The sequence below is a fragment of the Varanus komodoensis genome, unplaced genomic scaffold, assembly GCF_004798865.1.
Source record: "Varanus komodoensis strain SLA01 unplaced genomic scaffold, ASM479886v1 scaffold117, whole genome shotgun sequence".
NCBI classification, from domain to species: domain Eukaryota; kingdom Metazoa; phylum Chordata; class Lepidosauria; order Squamata; family Varanidae; genus Varanus; species Varanus komodoensis.
Genome location: NW_025335336.1, coordinates 100,720 through 119,871, shown reverse-complemented (window position 1 = coordinate 119,871; position 19,152 = coordinate 100,720). Strand labels below are relative to the sequence as shown.

The following is a 19,152-nucleotide window of genomic DNA, read 5'->3' as shown; positions in this document are numbered from 1 at the left end:
AGGTATACTACTGCGGGCAAGAATCCCTCAGAAGAAATGGAGTAGCCTTCATAGTCAATAAAAGAGTAGGAAAAGCAGTACTGGGATACAATCTCCAACATGACAGAATGATCTCAGTTCGAATCCAAGGCAAATCATTCAACATTTATTTATTTATTTATTTATTTAAAACATTTCTATGCCACCCCCAACGCAACAAAGCCTTGGGGCGGCTCACAAAGAATACATAAACACATACATAAATAATCGTAATATAACAATTTAAAGAAAAAACATTTAAAAACCCCCGGTGCATTCCTGGCTAATTTTAAAATCCTAATTAATTCAATAATTTAGTAATCAAAATAAGTTTTAAATAAAAAGGTCTTAACCTGGTGCCGAAAAACAAATAACGACAGCGCCAGGCGGACCTCTCTGGGGAGCACATTCCATAGATGGGGCGCCACCGCAGAGAAAGCCCTCCTCCGGGTACTCACCCTCCTAATATCATTCACAGAGGGTTCCCGGAGAAGGGCATCCGTTGCTGATCTCAAGGGGCGGGAGGGCATATATGGGCGCAGTAGTCCAAGTCTGTGCCCCAACCACTGATGCTGAAGAGGCTGAAGTTGACCGGTTCTATGAAGACCACCAACATCTTCTAAAATTAACACCAAAAATGATGTCCTTATCATCATGAGGGATTGGAATGCTAAAGTAGGAAGCCAAAAGATAACTGGAATAACAGGGAAGTTTGGCCTTGAAGCAGGACAAAGGCTAGCAGAGTTTTATCAAGAGAACATGCTGGTCATAGCAAACACTCTTTTCCAACAACCCAAGAGATGACTCTATACATGGATATCACCAGATGGTCAACACCAGAATCAGACTGATTATGTACTCTGCAGCCAAAGATGGAGAAGCTCTATCCAGTCCGTAAAAACAAGACCAGGGGCTGACTGTGGCTCAGATAATGAGCTTCTTATTACAAAATTCAGGTTTAAATTGAAGAAAGTAGGGAAAAGCACTAGGCCACTCGGTATGACCTAAATCATATCCCTGATGAATATACAGTAGAGGTGACAAATAGATGTAAGGAATTAGATCTGATAGACAGAGTGCCTGAAGAACTATGGACGGAGGTTCGCAACATTGTGCAAGAGGTAGCAACTAAAACCATCCCAAAGAAAAAGAAATGCAAGAAAGCAAAATGGCTGTCTGAGGAGGCTTTACAAATAGCTGAGGAAAGAAGGGAAGCGAAAGGCAAGGGAGAAAGGGTAAGATACACCCAACTGAATGCAGAATTCCAGACAACAGCAAGAAGAAATAAGAAGGCCTTCTTAAATGAACAGTGCAAAGAAACAGAGAAAAAGAATGAATGGGAAAGACTAGAGATCTCTTCAAGAAAATTGGAGATATGAAGGGAGCGTTCCATGCAAAGATGGGCATGATAAAGGACAAAAATGGCAGGAATGTAGCAGATGCAGAAGAGATTAAGAACAGGTGGCAAGGGTACACGGAAGAACCATACAAGAAAGATCTTAATGTCCCTGATAACCATGATGCGGCGGGGGGGGGGATGTGGTCACTGACCTCCAGCCAGACATTCTGGGGTGTGAAGTCAAATGGGCCTCAGGAAATCATAGCAACAAAAAAGCTAGTGGAGGCAACAGCATTCCAGTTGAGCTATTCAAAATTCTAAAAGATAATGCAGTTAAAGTGCCACATGCAATATGCCAGCAAATTTGGAAAACTCAACAGTGGCCACAGGATTGGAAAAGGTGAGTTTACATTCCGATCCCAAAGAAGGGCAATGCCAAAGAATGTTCAAACTACCGCACCATTGCACTCATTTCACACATTAGCAAAGTTATGCTCAAAATCCTACAAACTAGGCTTCAGCAATATGTGGACCAAGAACTATCAGAATTTCAGGCAGGGTTTTGAAGAGGCAGAGGAACTACAGGTCAAATTGCCAACATAAGCTGGATCATGGAGAAAGCTAGGGAGTTTCAGAAAAACATCTACTTCTGCTTCATTGACTATGCCAAAGCCTTTGATTGTGTGGATCACAACAAATTTTGGCAAGTTATTAAAGAGATGGGAGTACCAGTCTCTTGAGAAACCTGTATGTGGGTCAAGAAGTCCTCCAGTCCTCTGGAACCTCACTTGTTATCCACAGGACCTCAAAAATTGAGGCCAACAGGTACAAGAGAACCCCTGCCAACTCCCAAAGTATTCTTGGGTGTAACTTGCCAGGGCCCGGCACCTTTGTAACGTCCTGTGCCCTGAGGAGCGCCTCGACTTCTGGGGGGTGACTCTAATCAGTGCCCCTAAGTCCCCGGCCTCATCTGTTCCCCAGTGTGGATCTTCCCCATCCTGCTTTGGGGAGAACACAGAGGCAAAATAGTCATTCAGCATCTGTGCCTGTTCCCTCACATCAGACATTGATTATGAGCTGAGACTTGCAAAGAATATCAGGAGCAACAAAAAGGGCTTCTATCAACATGTAAATAGCAAGAGGAAGGGGAGATGGGCCGTGGCGGCACAGCTTAATGAGGAGGAAGGGGATGCAGTGACTGATGTCAGACTCGATGGCCTGGAAGGCCCCTTCTCACTCGCTCTGTTTTGATGTTCCTGCGCCTGTGTTGCTGTTGATTGCATTTCTGTACCACCTGTCGCCGAAGCTCTCTGGGTGGCTCACAGCATTTTAAGTCACCCATCAAGGTTTCAAGAGGCCTGACCATGCACAGCCTCCAAGATTCGGCAGGATCAGGCACTGCAGGCCGTGTGGAGGCAACGGGATGGGGCTGAGAGGCTCTCCGCCCCCAGCCAGCCAGCCAGCCAGCAGAAAGCGCCACAAGCTTGCTCCAGTCCTGGGTGACTTGTGATTTAGACACAAAGGGTTATGAAAGCTGGAGGAAGTGCTGCGGCAACGCAGCTGCGGAGTGAGCAAGAGCACGAGCGAGGCCGGAAGACCTGCTGCAATGCGAGTTCTTGGCCAACCGAGTTCTTACCAACTTCTGCTAAACTCCCCGGGGGGGAGGGGGGCGCAGGCCGGAAGGCAGCCACACTTGTTGTGGGGAGCTTTGCCTAGAGGCCCATGCTCTGGATTTTACCCCAGATTGATTTGACAGTGTGTGTTAACTCCCTTGATGAAATCTTTAACCACAATGCAGTTGCAGTTTATACGCTAAGCCGCTGGCAGAACACCCCTGGCTTTGGAGAGCTGGCCAGACTGCAGAGTGGGCCCAGAGCTCCGTATCCCATTCAAAATCTACCGGAGCTCCAACGCAGTGAGCTGCCTTTCCGAGGAGAGAAGAGGGGCCCTGCTGCGTGCCGGAGGGCTCATGGCAGAGGGCCAGCGCCCAGTGTGGAGAGCAAAGTGCCCCGTGGCTGCCATCTTGGTGGCTCCCCTTGGGGCTTCTCGGAGGCACCTGAGTGGCCAGCGTGGAAAACAGAAGCATAGGCTCTTCGAACTGGAAGGGGCCAGAGGCCCATTGGTCCAACCCCCTGCTCAGGGCAGGACTGCAAGTTAAAGCTGGCTGCCCAGCTGCATCTGGAAGGCCTCCGACGTGGGAGAACCCCGCACCCAGGCCATTCATCCCATTGCTGTACAGCACCACCAGTCAGGAAATTTCCCTGAGGTCCAGCCAGAATCTGGCTTCCTGTAACTTAAGGCCATTATTCTGTGTCTTGCACTCTGGGAAGACTGGGAAGAGACCCTGCCCTTCCGCCTCGTGACAGCCTTCCAAGGACTTGCAGAGCACTATCCTGTCCCCCCTCAGGGCTAAACATGGCCAGGTCTTTCAATCTGTCCTCATAAGGCTTTCCCTCTGAGTCCCCGGATCATCCCCGCTGCCCTCCTCTGAACCCTTTCCAGCTTGTCTGCCTCTTTCTTGAAGTGTGGTGCCTAGAACTGGACCCAGTACTCAAGATGGGGCATAACTACTGTTGAATAGAGGGGAACCAGTACTTCATGTGATTTGGAAGTGACACTTCTGTAAATGCCGGTCAAGATAGTGCTTGCTCTTTAGCAGCCACATCACACGGTTGACGGATATTCAGCCCGTGATCTCCCACAGTTCCAAGACCCTTTCTGCTTGTGGCGTCGTTGAGCCAAGGATCCCCCATCTGGTAACTGTGCAATCGGCCCCCTTTTCCTGTGTGCAGAACTTGGCATTTGTCCCTGCTGCATTTCATGCTGCTGCTCTCGGGCCAGGACTCCAGCCTATCGAGATCACTTTGGATTTTGTTACTGTTAGGATGTTAGCTATTCTACCCAGTTTGTGCCACCTGCAAATGAAATAGTCATTCCCTGCACTTCTCCATCCAAGTTGTTAATACAAATATTGAACAGCACTGGGCCCAGGGGTCAACCGTGTGGTACTCCCAGCCGGAGCAGTGCCACCCAGAAGCACTCCTTGAGTCTGATGCTGTAGCCAGCAATGGGGCCCTCTGATACTTGTTCCATCTATCCCACTTTTAGCTAGTTTCCTGGTCAGAATTCCACAGGGCGCTTTGGAGTGTTGTGTTCACTTTTGAGCCCCTCATTACAGGAAGGATATAGCCAGGTTGGAGTCAGTGCAGCGTAGGGCCACGAGGTCGGTGGCCGGTTTGCAGGGGATGGGTATGAGGCGAGACTGAGGGAACTGGGTCCCTTCAGCCTGGAGGAGACTCAAGAGGGGATCTGCTGGCAACATTGAGGTACGTGAGGGGGTCTCATGGAGGTGGGGAAGAGACCTGTGCTCCGCTGCAGAGGAAGGCAGGATGTGCTCCAACGGAGCAAAGCTCAGGGAGCCAAGATCTAGGGTGGATGCCAGGAAGTACTTCCTGACAGTTAGGACCCCGAGGGTGTGGAATGGGCTTCCACGGCGGGTCGTTGAGGCCCCATCGGTGAGGGTGTTCAAAGATAGGCTGGACATGCACATGGCAGGCATGTCATGAGCGGAGCCGGCTGGAGCCGGGGGTCAGACTAGATGGCCTGGGAGACCCCTTCTGAATCGCGCTGTTTCTATGTTTTGGGTACTTCCTGAAGATGGGGCAACATGAGCCTCCTCCAGTCATCTGGCACTTTCCCCGTGAAGATAATGGAGGTGATGACCTTCAAGATAATAGATGGTGGTTGTGGGAGTTCTTTCTCCAGTTCCTGTATTGCCCTATGATGCAGCTTGTCAGGCTTGGAGATTTGAACCCATTCAAAGAAATTACGTGTTCCTTGACCATTTGTTTATGAATCTCAAGCTTCCGTCCTGACCTTCCAGTTTGCACTTAATTTCTGCCAGGGGGTCACAGACTTGCTTTTGGAAGAAGACTGAGCCAAGGTAGGCATTGGGCACTTTGGCTTTTTCTCTATCGCCTTTTATCACATTGCCATCCTCACTGGGAAGCTAAACCAGCATTTTTCTTTGTCTCTTACTATGAACAGAACTGAAAAAATCCTTTTTTTTTTTTTGGTAACTTTAGCATCCCTTGCTAGCCTCAGGTGTAGTCTTCCCGATGTCATTTCTGTACTTCTGTGCCAGCTGTCGGTACTCTTCTTTTGCCTGGCCTTCCTTCCACTTCCTATAAATGTTCTTTTTTGTTTGTACCTCAACTCCATTTTTTTGTTGAGCCACATTGGGTTTCTTTGGTCATGTCCCTTCTTTTGTTTTTGCTGGAATTGTTTCTACCTTTAAAATTTCCTTTTGTAACAACTCTAACACGGAGTGGACTCCCTTTTTCCTAAGCGTCACTTGCCACAGGACATTACTTATCATTGTCCCGAGTTTAATAAGATCAGCTTTCCCAAAATGCAGAGTACAAATATGGCTACACTCCATTTTTGCTTCCTTTAAAAACAAGAACTCAACTATGTTGTGGTCACTTTCCCTCAGAGTCCCCATAACTTCCATTTTATCCACAAAGTCAGCCCTATTAGTTAGCATTAAGCTGTGGATAGCTGATCCTCTAGTTCCTTCCTTCTTTTATTTCCTTTTATCAAAAGAAAGTTATGTGCCATGTATGTCATGAATATATTCAGAGTGGCCGCTTTTGGCAGAATTTGTCTCCCAACTGATATCAAGGTAATTCATTGAAGTCCTCCATTACTTCCGCATCACACTTCCTTGAGATGCTGGCAGCTTGCTTAAGGAGAGTGTCGCCCTCACCTTCTCTGGACCCGGGGGTCAGACTAGATGGCCCGGGAGACCCCTTCTGACTCGCTCTGTCTCTATGTCCCTCCTTGACTGGGTAGTTGGGAGGAGACTCCACCAACCTGTCCCTCCTATTCCTTGACACATTTGCTTTGCCCAGGTACTCCTGATGAGGCCGCCAGGCTCATCTTCCCATACGTCTGTGCAGGGACGCATATGTTAAACACAGAGTGCAACTTTGCCTCCTTTCCTCTTTCTCCTGCTCTTCCAGAGCACGTTACACCCTTCCATTAGTATAATCCAGTTGGTTACATACTTGGACTCAAAGGGTGCTCATCAATGTCACCTTCTCAAACTGGGCAGAGGTGTGGCAGGGCGCAGCCTTGGGCCCAGTGCTCCTCAATAGGTTCGGCAGAAGTACTGTACAGGGAGCAATTACCAGCACTGCAGTTGGCACAAAACTGGGTGGGACAGCCTTCCTGGAAGACACAGAAAAGACACTAGGTAATCTTGATAGATTGGAGGGCTGGGTTGAAATCACAGCAGGAAATGCAATAGGCACAATACCTTTGGTCAGATTTTGTGCCTGTGTTCTATCTTCCCCCAGTATTAGAGCCACTTCATTTCTTCTGAGTTTTTCATTTCCAGGGTAAAGCAATTTGTGTTTGCCTGACTGAAAATGCCCCATTCCATTCCATTCCAGTTTGCTTACACCAAGTACCGCAATGTCTCGCTGCTCCATTACTTGCTTTACGGTTCCCAGTTTGCCATTTGCTTCCGATATGCCATGAGCCAGGCCCCTTCCATCCTGGAGGCATTGCTCTCGGCTGCCCTGACACTCTTAACCCCCTCAGCACGTCAAGGTGGGCACCCGAGGGGTGTACGCGTCCACTTGCAGTAGTTCATGAACTGCCAAAGGGAAGAGGGCAGTAGTCAGCCCAGTTAATATGCTAAGCTCTTCCCCGTCCCCCCAATGGCTTAGTGTGTCCCCCAAATGCACTTCTAAAGCTCCCCAGTGAGCCATGACTTGTGGGAGAATCACAGCGTAGTAGAGCTGGCAGGGCCGGGAAGGCCACCAGGTCCACCCCCTGCCGTTGCAGGACACCAAGAAGTTACCTCATCCCACTCAGAGGGCGGTCAGTTTCTTTTTGAATGTCTCATGTAGGAGAGCCCACCACCTCCCCAGGCAGCTGGTTCCATTGTTGTAATGCTCTGATTATGAGGAAGCTTTCCTGATATCGAGCCTGAATCTGGGTTGTCGCAACTTGAACTGATTATTCCATGTCTTACAATCTGGTCTGAGCAAGAAGAGCTCTTGTCCTTCCTCTTTGTGACAGGCTTATGGGTGTTATCATGTTTCCCCTCAGTCTTCTCTTCTCAAGGCTGAACATACCCAGTTCTTTCAATTTCTCCTCACAGTTTCCAGTCCCTGAGTCATATTTGTTGTCCTCCTATAGACCCTTTCTAATTTTTCTACATCTTTCTGAAATCTTGGTGGATTTCAAAAATCAGAATTGGATACAGTATCACAGATGAAGTCTGAGTAGTGAAGAGTATAGGGGAACTACTACTACTCATGATTTGGAAGTAATACTTCTGTTAATGCATCCCAAAATAGCATTTGCCCTTTTTGTGGCCGCATTGCATTGTTGGCTCTTATTTCGCTTGTTGTCCACAATAACCTCAAGGTCTTTTTCAGTTCGACTGAGCCATCTTGCATCGCTGCATTTGGTTGCTTTTTCCTATGTGGAGGACTTGGCACGTGTACCCACTGAATTTCATTTTATTGCTTTCAGCTCAGCAATCAAGCTTATCAAGATTGGAGTAATTGTGGGCAACAGGCTAAACATGAGCCAACAATGTGATGCAGTCGCCAAAAGGCCAGATGCTATTTTGGGATGCATTAACAGAAGTATCACTCCCAAATCACAAGAAGTAGCAGTTCCTCTATACTCCTCACTAGTCAGACCTCACCTGGAGTCCTGTGTCCAGTTCTGGGCATCAAGATTTAGAGAAAGATGCAGGTAAATTAGAAAGGCTCCAGCGGAGGGCAACCAAAATGATCGAGATCTCTGCCTAGAAGCCACGCTTCTGGCTATGCAACCAAGGGTGATGTTCAGCCTCTTGACCATCGCATCGCCCGGCTGGCTCACGTTCAGCCCGCAGTCAACCAGCACCTGAGGTCCCTTTCACAAGTGCTGCTCTCCAGCCACTTGTCTCCTAACCTGCACTTATGACACCCCTTCCTGTGCCCCAAGTGCAAGACCTTGCGCTTCTCCACATTGAAAGCCATCCTGTTATCCCAGGCCCACTTCCATAGTCTGTCCAGATCCCTCTGGATCTGGAGTACCTGCCCCTCAATTATGGTCACTGTCCCTGTTTTAGTATCATCTGCGAATTTGGTCAGCAGACTGGTCACCCCTTCTTCCAGGTCATTGGTGAAAAGATTGAACAGGATCGGCCCCAGGACAGAGCTCTGGGGGACTCTGCTTGTTACTGGCCACCATCCCGATGATTCCCCCACTTATTAGTTACCCTCTGCTTTCAGTCTGTGAACCATGCCCTAATCCATCAGACAGTGTGTTGGTCTATCCCAAAACTCCTTAGTTTCTCAACCAGGATATCATGCAACACTTTGTCAAAGGCCTTGCTGAAATCCAGGAAATCCACATCGACTGCATCCCCTCTGTCTAGCCACCTCAAAACCTCGCCATAGAATTCCACAAGTGTCATCTGGCCAGACCTGTTTTTGTGGAGGCCATGTTGCATGGCTGCCAACCTCCCCTCCCTATCTGGAGTTACGTGATCTCTCACTATTATGAGTCCTTCCCTTGTCTTTCCTCAAACGGACATCAGGCTAGCCAGAAAACAAGCAAGCAACCAAGCAACCAAACAGAGGGCTCCTTGGGAAGAGTGGCAAAAAACCTGGATGCTCCAGGGAAGGTGCTCGCAGGTGCCTGCCTCTCTGGGGCACCCCACAGGAGCACCTGGGCAGCTGGGAAAGGCTCTTCCCCATCCTGAGGCCACAGTGAGCCATTTACTGCTGGCTACAACTCGACCTTCTTTTTTAAGATTGGAAGAAATGCCCTTTTTTACTCTGGTTTGGGGTACCCATGAGGTACCCTCCCCCAAAAGATGCTCAGTAGTACCTTGGGGGAACTTCCCATGGTTGCCCACTGCTTAAAAAAAGCCTTTCCACTGGGCCAGACTCTTTATCTACCTTGGTTTAATCTCATTTTGTTTGATTTGGCTCAGTGGTCCAGCCCGCCCAGATCCTTTGGCATCTCGATCCTGGCTCCTGTGGGGGTGGCCTTCCCTCCTGGCTCTGTGATCTGCAGCTCGGACAGAAACTTGCCACACCATCATCCAGGCCATTTATACAAGTATCAAACAGCACCAGGACAGAGGCCCGAGTGCCGCTTGAGAGAGCGTTCCACGAGGATCTGAGCCACTCCTCAGCACTCACTGAGCAGGGCTGCTCCCTGGCTGGGGACCCACAGCAGTTCCTCCAATGTCCCAGGGCAGCAGGGCCACGGGAAGCCCGTCATCTTCCAGACCGGTGACTCAGTTGAGAAAGGGGGCAGGTTGAGGCTGGTTTGGCATGCCTTGTTCCTGGCAAGCCCACGGTGACTCCCGGCAATCAGTGCCACTCTTTCCAGGTGATCTCAGACTGGCTGCTTAATCACCGGGAAGTTGCCCAGTATTGATGCCGGGCCGAAGGATATGAGGTCTCCTGGATCTTCCTTCTTCTCACTTCTTGCAGACGGGGACATCTGCCCATCTCCTACTTCCTCTAGGACTTTGCGAAGGTCACAGAGAGTGCCTCTGCAGTACTTTTCACAAGCTCCTCCAGCACAATGCCCAGCAACACGCTCCTTCTGGGCCTTGACGTATGAACTTATCCCAAAGTGCCTTCTAACCACATCCACAGCTTTCCAGGCTTGCAGGACGCTCGTCGCAACGTCCGTGCCGTCCAGCTCCTGACAGCTCCAGGCTGCTCCTCTGCGGAGCCGCCAGGCTGGTTCCCGCACAATTGCAAGAAGCGCAGCAGGCAGTCCTGCAGCAGCCGGCACCACAGGGGACACGGCGTGGGCCGCCCTGCTGGTTCTCGGACCCCCGTCCAGGACAGAAGCGGCTGCAGGGATCACTGGCTGGAAGCCCCAGATGGGCTCTTTTCCTAGCCCCTTCAGGAACGCTAGAGGGAGGGTTTGGTTTTTAGGGTACCTGGGGTGGAGGGCGCCTCCTGGCCATGCTTCTTCTCTTGCCGGCATGCACTGGATGCGGCCGCTGTGCAGCCATTCTGCCACCCCCCCCGGTGCCCCCTACGGGCAGAGCTGTCCTGCTCAGTCATGCTTCAGAGAGACATGCTTAGAAAACGCATATGCCCAAGTGGATGATACAGACCTTGTTGGCTGCTAATTTTATTTGACCTTGCCAGTGGAAGAATTCTTCTTCTGCTTGATTAGATAGCAGCTGATGAAATCTCTGGATTCAGCAACGTGCATCTGGGTCTGAGAAGAGTTTTGACCTTTTTTCAGAGAAACAGACACCTTTAATATTATGCTGGAATAAATATAGTACACATACTCAGTTAGACAGGTATTTATTTTTGTAACCATCTTCCACCCCTCTTCTACTGAAATAGAATATAAAGTTACCTTGATTGATATGAATTATACATGGGATTGTGAGTCTGAGTCATTTTCAATGTGTAACATTAGAAATATAGACATGTTGCAAGTCAGAAGCGGCATCCCGGGCCATCTAGTCTGACCCCTAGCTCTGGCTGGCTCTGCTCATGTAATCCCCAACATGTGGCTGGCCTTGAACAACCTCACTAATAGGATCCCCACCACCTCCCGTGGAAGCCCCTTCCATACCCCAGGGGTCCTAACAGTCAGGAAGGAGTTCCTGACATTTATTTATTTATTTATTTATTTATTTATTTATTTATTTAAAGCTTTTATATACCATGCCATTACTAAGATCTTGGGACACTTGACAACAGGGGTCCTCAGACTTTTTCAACAGGGGGCCAGCTGGAAGGCGCTGGTGGTGGGTGTGGGCCAGCAAGGTGGTGCCGGTGGCGGGCATGGGCTAGTGAGGGGGGGGGTGCGCACGTGGCGAGGGGGCGGCTTGCTTGCTCGTAGATCGTTTTCTCCGAACGAGCCCAAAACAATCTCCGCGCAAGCTCCTGTCTCGCCACGTGTGGGGGGCAGTGGGTGCGGGGGGTCCAAAACCTCTGAGACAGGCCAGATAAATGGGCATGGTGGGCCAGATCCGGCCCGCGGGCCGTACTTTGAGGACCTATGGTTTATAACAACCACAATTAAAATATGATAAAAAATGGTGCAGCAGCCAGAGATAAATATAAAATCACAATTAAGACCATTAACAGTTGAAATAATGGGATAATAAAAAGGGTTTAAAAAGCTTAGTGCCAGGCAAGCCTCTCTGGGAAGCGTGTTCCAGTCGGGGCGCCACCACAGAGAAGGCCCTCCTCTGGGCAGTCACCCTCCTAACCTCCTTCAAGGAGGGCTCCCAGAGCAGGACCCCTGCCTCCGATCTCAAGGGGTGTGGGGGCACATAGAGAAGAAGGCGCTCCTTCAGGTATCCAGGATCCAAGTTGTTTAGGGTTCTACAGGTCGTCACCAGCACCTTAAATTAGGCCCAGACTTCAATTGGTAGCCGGTGTAGGTGACAGAGGACCCGACCGGCGTTATATGCGAATACCCGCCGGTCCCCATTAGTATCCTGGCAGCTCTATTCTGAACCAACTGACGTGTCTGGACTGGACCGTCTTCAAGGGCAGCCCCAGCTGAAAAGGCCCAGTTCCCTCAGTTGCGTTTCATACGGCAGCGCCTGCCCCACTCCAGCTGCCACCCTTGTGACCCGAAGCTGAACTGATTCTAACCTTGCAATGTCCCCTTCGTAATGTGGAGCCCAAAACTGGACACACGCTCGAGCTGTGGGCGTACCAGGGTCTGATAGAGCAGCACCATATTGCTACGAACTGCTGAGCATAAAAGCATGTGCAGTTACAACCATAAATCTGCTTTCTTTGATCGATGGAAATCCCATTCCAAGTGTGCTGAATGATGTGGTGGGGAATCCTAGGAAGACGGCCCATCACCCCTCTAGAGGTGGGACTAGCTGATGACCCCTTGGCACGCATGTCCATGTGAGCACACGCACACGCACACATGCCCGCCACTGCACCTCTCTGAACGGTGTTGGAAACAGAGTTGCTGTCAGCACTGCAGCTTCCTCAGAATAACACGCGGCGTGTATTTCAGTTAAATGGTGAAATCTGAGTTCCGATTGCTCAGGCAGGCCGGTGGTTTGTCAGGGATGAGCCTCAAGCCTCAGCTGCACCAATGCCCAGTCACCACCCTGCCTGCTGACAGGGTGGCTGGGCACCCCTCGCCCCCTTGCAACGCATCCTCAGCACTCTGGGATCCTGAGCGGTTCCGCTGCCCTGGCCCCAGACCTTTATCCTCAGGTGGTGGGCCATGATCTCCCAGGCGCGTCAGAACAGAGGACGCCAGAAAGGGCTGATCCAGCAGGCACTGCACGTTAGGACTGGAAAATGCCCGCGAAGGGAAGTTTCGCACAGAACATCCCCTCGTGAGACGCCCAGCAGCCCTGGCCTAAACAGGCAGAGCACTCGCCCACTTGGTGACCCAGAACCAAGACAAACTTCCTCTGGCAACTGCTTACCAACGTAGGTGTTCATTCATTAATTACAAGATATGTTTCTTTCCTACGTACTAAGGCCCTCTGAGTGAAATACAATGAAATCCAATAAAATTACAACAAATGCCACCCCCTATCTTTCCAAACAGAATTTACAGAATTTGGCAGGATTTATGGACGCATGCTCTGACTAGAAACAGAGTGAGTCAGAAGGGGCCTCCGGGCCATCTAGTCTGACCCCGGCTCCAGCTGGCTCCGCTCACGACATGCCCACCATGTGCATGTCCAGCCTATCTTTGAACACCCTCACTGATGAGGCCTCAACGACCCCCCGTGGAAGCCCATTCCACACCCTTGGGGTCCTAATGGTCAGGAAGTGCTTCCTGGCACCCATCTTGAACCTGGGTTCCTTGAGCTTGGCTCCGTTGGAGCGCATCCTGCCCTCCTCTGCAGGGGAGAACAGGTCTCTACCCACTTGTGAGACAACCCCTTACATGCCTGTATGTCGCCAACATATCCCCTCTGAGTCTCCTCTTCTCCAGGCCGAAGAGACCCAGCTCCCCTCCGTCTCGCCTCATACGGCTCTCCCTGCCACCATCCCTGTGGCCCTCCGCTGCACTGACTATGAGATGGAAGGAACTGGCCATGTTCGGCCTCGAGAGGAAAGGTATGAAAGCATTCTTCAAGTATTTGAAGGCTTGTCACAAAAAGGAAGGCCAGGCTCTCTTCTCGATCATCCCAGAGTGCAGAGCACAGAATAATGGGCTTACGTTACAGGGAGGCCAGATCCGAGCTAAACATCAGGAAAAAATCCCCGGCTGTTGGAGCAGCAGGACAATGGGGCCAAAACCCTAGGAAGATGGGGGGCATTCAAGAGGCAACTGGGCCACCCTCTGAGAGGGATGCTCTAACTGCCTTGAATGGGCGGCCAGAGCAGGTGGCCTTCTGACCCCTTCCAGCTCTACTGTCCTCTGCTTCGAAGACCCTTTTCAGGGCGAGGCCGCGAGCAGCTGCTGACGTTCCTCCGCAGCTTCTGCCTGGAGCAACACTGCGAGGCGGCTGGCTTTGTGCAGCCCCCGGGGAGGTGCGTTGCCTCCGCTCCCGATGGCAGGTCAGCCATGCTTGAACAGCAGAGCCAATGTCACTGTGCCCCTTGCCCTGGTCTTGGAGGCCGGCCGGCTGGCCGGCCACAACGTGGGACCTGCTGCAGACCTGGGGGAAGGTGGGGCCCTTGAGGCGGGTTCTGCCGCTGCAGCACAACGTATTGAGCCAAAGGCACAAGTCATCATAAAATGAGAATAAACGTTACCAGCTAAACTAGCTGCAAGCACATTAAGGACCGCCCAGGCAGGCACCCCCCGTGCTTGGAGGCTGCCTGAGCAGTGGCTGGGAGATCTAAGCTCGTCAGTAAGAATAAGAACGTGAGGGAAATGCAGTTTCTCCAGAATTACCAGAAAGCCTGGGCCTGCGCTGCGAGCCACGCGAGCGTGCCGCTGTCATCCCGGTCTCCAACAGGCCTACGGGGCATGGGGGTTTACTCAATTTCTCAAGATCTGCCAGCTTTGAGAGTTAATTGGCAGCGGGCTTCTGGAAATGCTTGAAGCGTGTGGTGCCAGGTCTGGTCCTCGGCATCGCCAGCCAGGGCTGGGAAAGCGATTGCTCTGCCTGAAACATGGGGGAGCCTTTGCTGCCCATCAGCTTCTGATGCGCCTTGCTTCCTGGAAGGATGCTTCTAACTGGAAGCCCAACACTCATGAAAAACCCCATTTTGATGTAACACAGTTTATTTATTTATTTTTAAGTGTATAGGCTGCTGAGTAACCCATCAGGGCTCTCTAAGCGGCATACAACATAAAACACAAGTCAAAATATTACATTTCCTAGTAACAATTATGGAAAAAAGACCCCGACTGCTGGCAGTGCATGAGATCATGAAACAATGAGTTATTAAAATCAGGTTTCAAAAGGTCTGCAAAAAAGGACAGTCTTTGCCTGGTCCCGAAATGGAAGGAGTTACTGCACCTGGTGGAACTGTCTAGGAAGCCCATTCTAAAGGTGGGGTCAGCCACTGAGAAGGCCCCTCTTCTATTCACCATCCAGCTCACTTCCTTTAGGGATGGCTCTTTCAGAAGGACCTCATGCCCAGATCATAATGGGTGGGTAGGTATATATGGGAAAAGGCAGTCCTTCAAGTAACCATGTTCCAAGCTGTTTAGGGCTTTTTATGTTAAAAGAAGCACTTTAAATTGGGCCAGGGCTTCACCTGGCAACCGGTATTCTTTATATAGAAAAGGTTGCATATGGGCTCGCAAACTGTTACTTGTCACCAGACACGCAGTCCTATTTTGGACAAAGGCAGCCGTACATAAAGGGCATTGTAGTAATCCAGCCGGGATGCTACCAGTGCATTAGTAACTGTGTTGAGGCTCTGTCTATCCAGATAAAGCCTCAGTTGCTGGAAAAGGGCACCTCTGGCCACCGGGTTTGCCTGGGACTCCAGCGATAGTTTTAGGTCCAGGAGCACCCCAGCGCTGCAGACTCTGTCCATCAGGAGCAGCAGGACCCTGTCCAAGGCAGGGCAATGATCACCCGGCCTGTCGGACGGATTGTCAGTCAGCAGCACCTCAGTCTGGTCTGGATTGAGACAGTTTATTAGCCCTCATCCAGTCCAATCACCCCGTTTTATGGGCTCAGCGGATATATTCCTTGTCAAGATTTCTCTCGATTTCAGGGGAGAGGCTCAAAGTCCTACAGCTGATGCATTCCTAAAGGTTTGGGTCCAGATTTAGTCTGAGGACAGCTGCTGAAATAACAGGGACATGTTAGTCATGACTAACTTCAGTCCCATTGATTTCAATGGATCTACTCTTAAGAATATCTGAATTCATTTACTTGCGTTATTCATTTTATTTCTACCTGACCTGTCTACCAAAAATGGCACTGACAGTGGATTATTTCAGTGGAAATTTTTTTCTGGAGCAAAAAAGTGAGTGTGTGAGCGGGGGACGAAGGATTCCAAACACAGAAAATTATTCAGAAAACTATTTATGTCATGGTGCGGAACAAGTGGAAAGGAAGAAGCCTCCCATACCCCACAAACTTGTTATCTAAGAGGAAAGAAAAGTACTTCTTTATGCGACCTGTAATTAACATGGAATTCAGGGCCCTGAGGTTTGCTGAACTAGTTCCTTCTGGAAGGGTATTGGAGAAATTCATGAGGGGTTATTTGCTTCTCATAATAACCAAAGGGAACCTTCAGGCGTCTAGGCAGAAACTCCCTGAGAGTCTGCTGTGAGGTGCCTATGTGGCAAACAGCAGTTTGGGGGAACCAACTGCATACTCTGCTTGTGACTCTTTGGAGACATTTGCTGGGCTGCTGGTGGATGCTGAACTAGCTGGATACGCTTAGCCGGAGACAGCCCACTGCCACTTAATAAGCATTACGGCAAGTGGTCACAGAGCTGGTCCTACTAATACGATCCAGGACGTATGATCTTGTAGGTTTGCCAAGAAAGGTGGGAGGGCAGCTCTCAGGGCAGTGGCTCAGTGGGGTGTGAATGCTCCTTGAGTCCTTGCCCCAATACACGTCAGCTGAAGAAATGCTCTGGACAAATGCTTGATCTGCACGAATATCAGAAAGAACACTACGGTCTGCAGGCGCCTTCTCCTGGCGAGCCAGAGTCACTACTTTTAGGCAGCGTGCTACTGGAAATACAGGCAGCCCCCGGGTGCCGAGCAAGTTCCTCAGAGATAATGGGCATTTGTCCTTAAGTTGAATTTGCATGTAAGCTGGGTCATGTATTGTCAGCCTTCCACACCTGTGGCGATTAGGGGCACATAAGCACTGTGGGAGTGGAAAATCTGTGCATAGCTCTAGTCCCTCCTGCACCCAAACTCCCCAGTGACTCCTCTTTGCAGCTGGGACATGCTGGGCTGATTTCCCTCTCCAGATGGGCCAGGTGCTTTGGAGGCCTCTCTCCCCGCCTTCACTTCTCTTTCTTTATGGTGATGATTTTCTGCAGTATTTAAAAAAATAATGGGCTTTACAGCAGTTCATCCCTAAGCATGGCTTGTTTGTAACTTGGGGACTGTCTGTATTCAGAAACTCCAACTGCAGAGGTGGCCGTGTGGGTTGATGATCAAATCTAGAAGGATCGTGAAATGATCATTTTAAAAAGGGCAATTTGGGAGGCACACGAAAGAAGAATGCAGAATTATATAAGGCACAGAAAAAGTGGAGGTGAAGACATTTTGAGATACCCAGTGAAGATGGATGATGGGAGATTTAGGACAGACATGCTCTCTACTAGCACAAGGTGTGGAAATGGTAACTAACATCGAAACATAGAAACAGAGCGAGTCAGAAGGGGTCTCCCGGGCCATCTAGTCTGACCCCCGGCTCCAGCTGGCTCCACTCATGGCATGTATACCATGTGCATGTCTTGCCTATCCTCAAACACCCTCACCGATGGGGCCTCAACCACCTCCCATGGAAGCCCATTCCATGCCCTTGGGTTCCTAACTGGCAGGAAGTACTTCCTGGCATCCAAATTGAACCTTGGTTCCTTGAACTTGGTTCGCTGGACCATGTCCTGCCCTTCTTTGCAGGGGAGAAAAGGTCTCTACCCACCTCCGTGTGGCATCCCCTCACATGCCTGTATGTTGCTAACAGATCCCCCCAGAGACTCCTCTTCTCCAGGCCGAAAAGATCCAGTTCCCTCAGTCTCGCTTCATATGGCATTCTCTGCAATCAAGTCACCATCCTTGTGGCCCTACACACTCACCCTAACCCTAATATGGAGCCCAGAACTGATACTCCAGCCTTGGACGCACCAGAGACATCTGGAATGGTAGTAATACCTCTCTTGATCTAGAAGCCACGCTTCTGGCTATACAACAAGGGTGACGTTTGCCTTGACCACCACGTCACACTGCTAACTCACGTTTAGCCTGCAATTGACCAGCACCCTGAGATCCCTTTCACAAGTGGATCCAGCCACTAGTCCCCTAACCTGCACTTATGACACCCCTTCCTATGTCCCAAGTGCAAGACCTTGCACTTATCCACATTGAACGCCATCCTGTTGTCTCCTGCCCACTTCCATAGTCTGTCCAGATCCTTCTGGATCCTCAGTACCTGCTCCACAGTTGTGGCCACTGCCCCCATTTTAGTATCATCAGTGAATCTGATCAGCAGACTGGTCAGCCCCTCTTCCAGGTCATTGATGAGAAGACTGGACAGGAGAAGACATGTGGAAGAAAATGGGGATCCAACCCAGAGCTCCTTTTTCAGAACTGTACAGGGCTGCAAGCTAGAAGGGCCGTCCAAGGTGTCAAGGCCGCCAGGTTCTACAGAAGCAGGACCTGCCTGCTAAGCAATCCAGACCCCACTGGCCAGAAAGGTTAAATTTCTTGATGTCAGATATTCATGTGCCCTCGAGGAGTTGGTCATACAACCAACCAGACATAGTACGGGGTGTAAACGTTGCTGTGCCCTTTGGTAAGAGTGACCACACTGGTATCAGATTCAATCTAGTTAGGTGGAAGACTGACAAAGAGGATCAACCACCTGCAAACTGAGCATAAGTAATGACAAGATACTAGAGGGACACCACCCATCTGAAGCAGTGAACTCCATAAGCAAAGCTCTCCATCAGTCATCAAAAACTCAGGAGAAAATGTGGCCGTCACCAGCAACGTCAATAAAAGACAGACTACATCTCAGGAAATGGTGAAAACCTCAAACTGCTTACAGGTACTGGAGGAAATAACGCGAAAGCATCTGGCTTAGGAGGAAAAGCCAATTACTCGCGAATGAGAATGAAGATTAACATACCGGGAGAGATTCTACCCAAACGAGCAGCGGCAACGATCCTAACATAAGAAATGCTTCCCAAGCTTACAACAACAAAAAGAAGAGAAGAGGTGTAGAAATAGGAGACTCCCAACCACAAGGAATGTAAGCCGACCGGAGATGCTATGCATGAGGGACGGCATACACAATGGAAAGCGACACGAAATGGCAGCGGGGCTGCTTACCTGGAGCCAAGCTCAATGGCATAACCATCACTTCGTCGCGACCCGTGAAGCCTTCCGGGGGGCGCCGCTTCCTCCTCCTCCTCCGCGCAGCCAAAAGGGACGCGGGGAAATCACATCAGACCCCGGAGCCCCGGGCGGACGCACGGCCCAGGCGTCTCCGCGGATCCGACCCGCTGAGCGCAGAGGAAACGGCGGGGGAAGACGCGCCCTGCGCCCCCTCCCGCCTGCGGCTGCGCCCCGCCGCGCCACCCGCCCCGACCGGGAGGCCGCGCCGACGCCGCCCGGGCAGCCCCGGCCGCGGAGCCCC

General features: G+C 50.5%; 1 protein-coding gene across 1 annotated transcript in view; it reads left to right on the top strand.

Annotated features, from left to right (window-relative positions):
* The first annotated feature begins 18,534 nt into the window (after positions 1 to 18,534).
* Positions 18,535 to 19,152, top strand: part of STAG3 (stromal antigen 3) — a 54,252-nt gene continuing 53,634 nt past the window's right edge. Inside the window, exon 1 of the mRNA XM_044421273.1 lies at positions 18,535 to 18,561. Coding sequence (XP_044277208.1) covers positions 18,535 to 18,561 — 27 coding nt within the window. The remainder of the gene's footprint in view (positions 18,562 to 19,152) is intronic.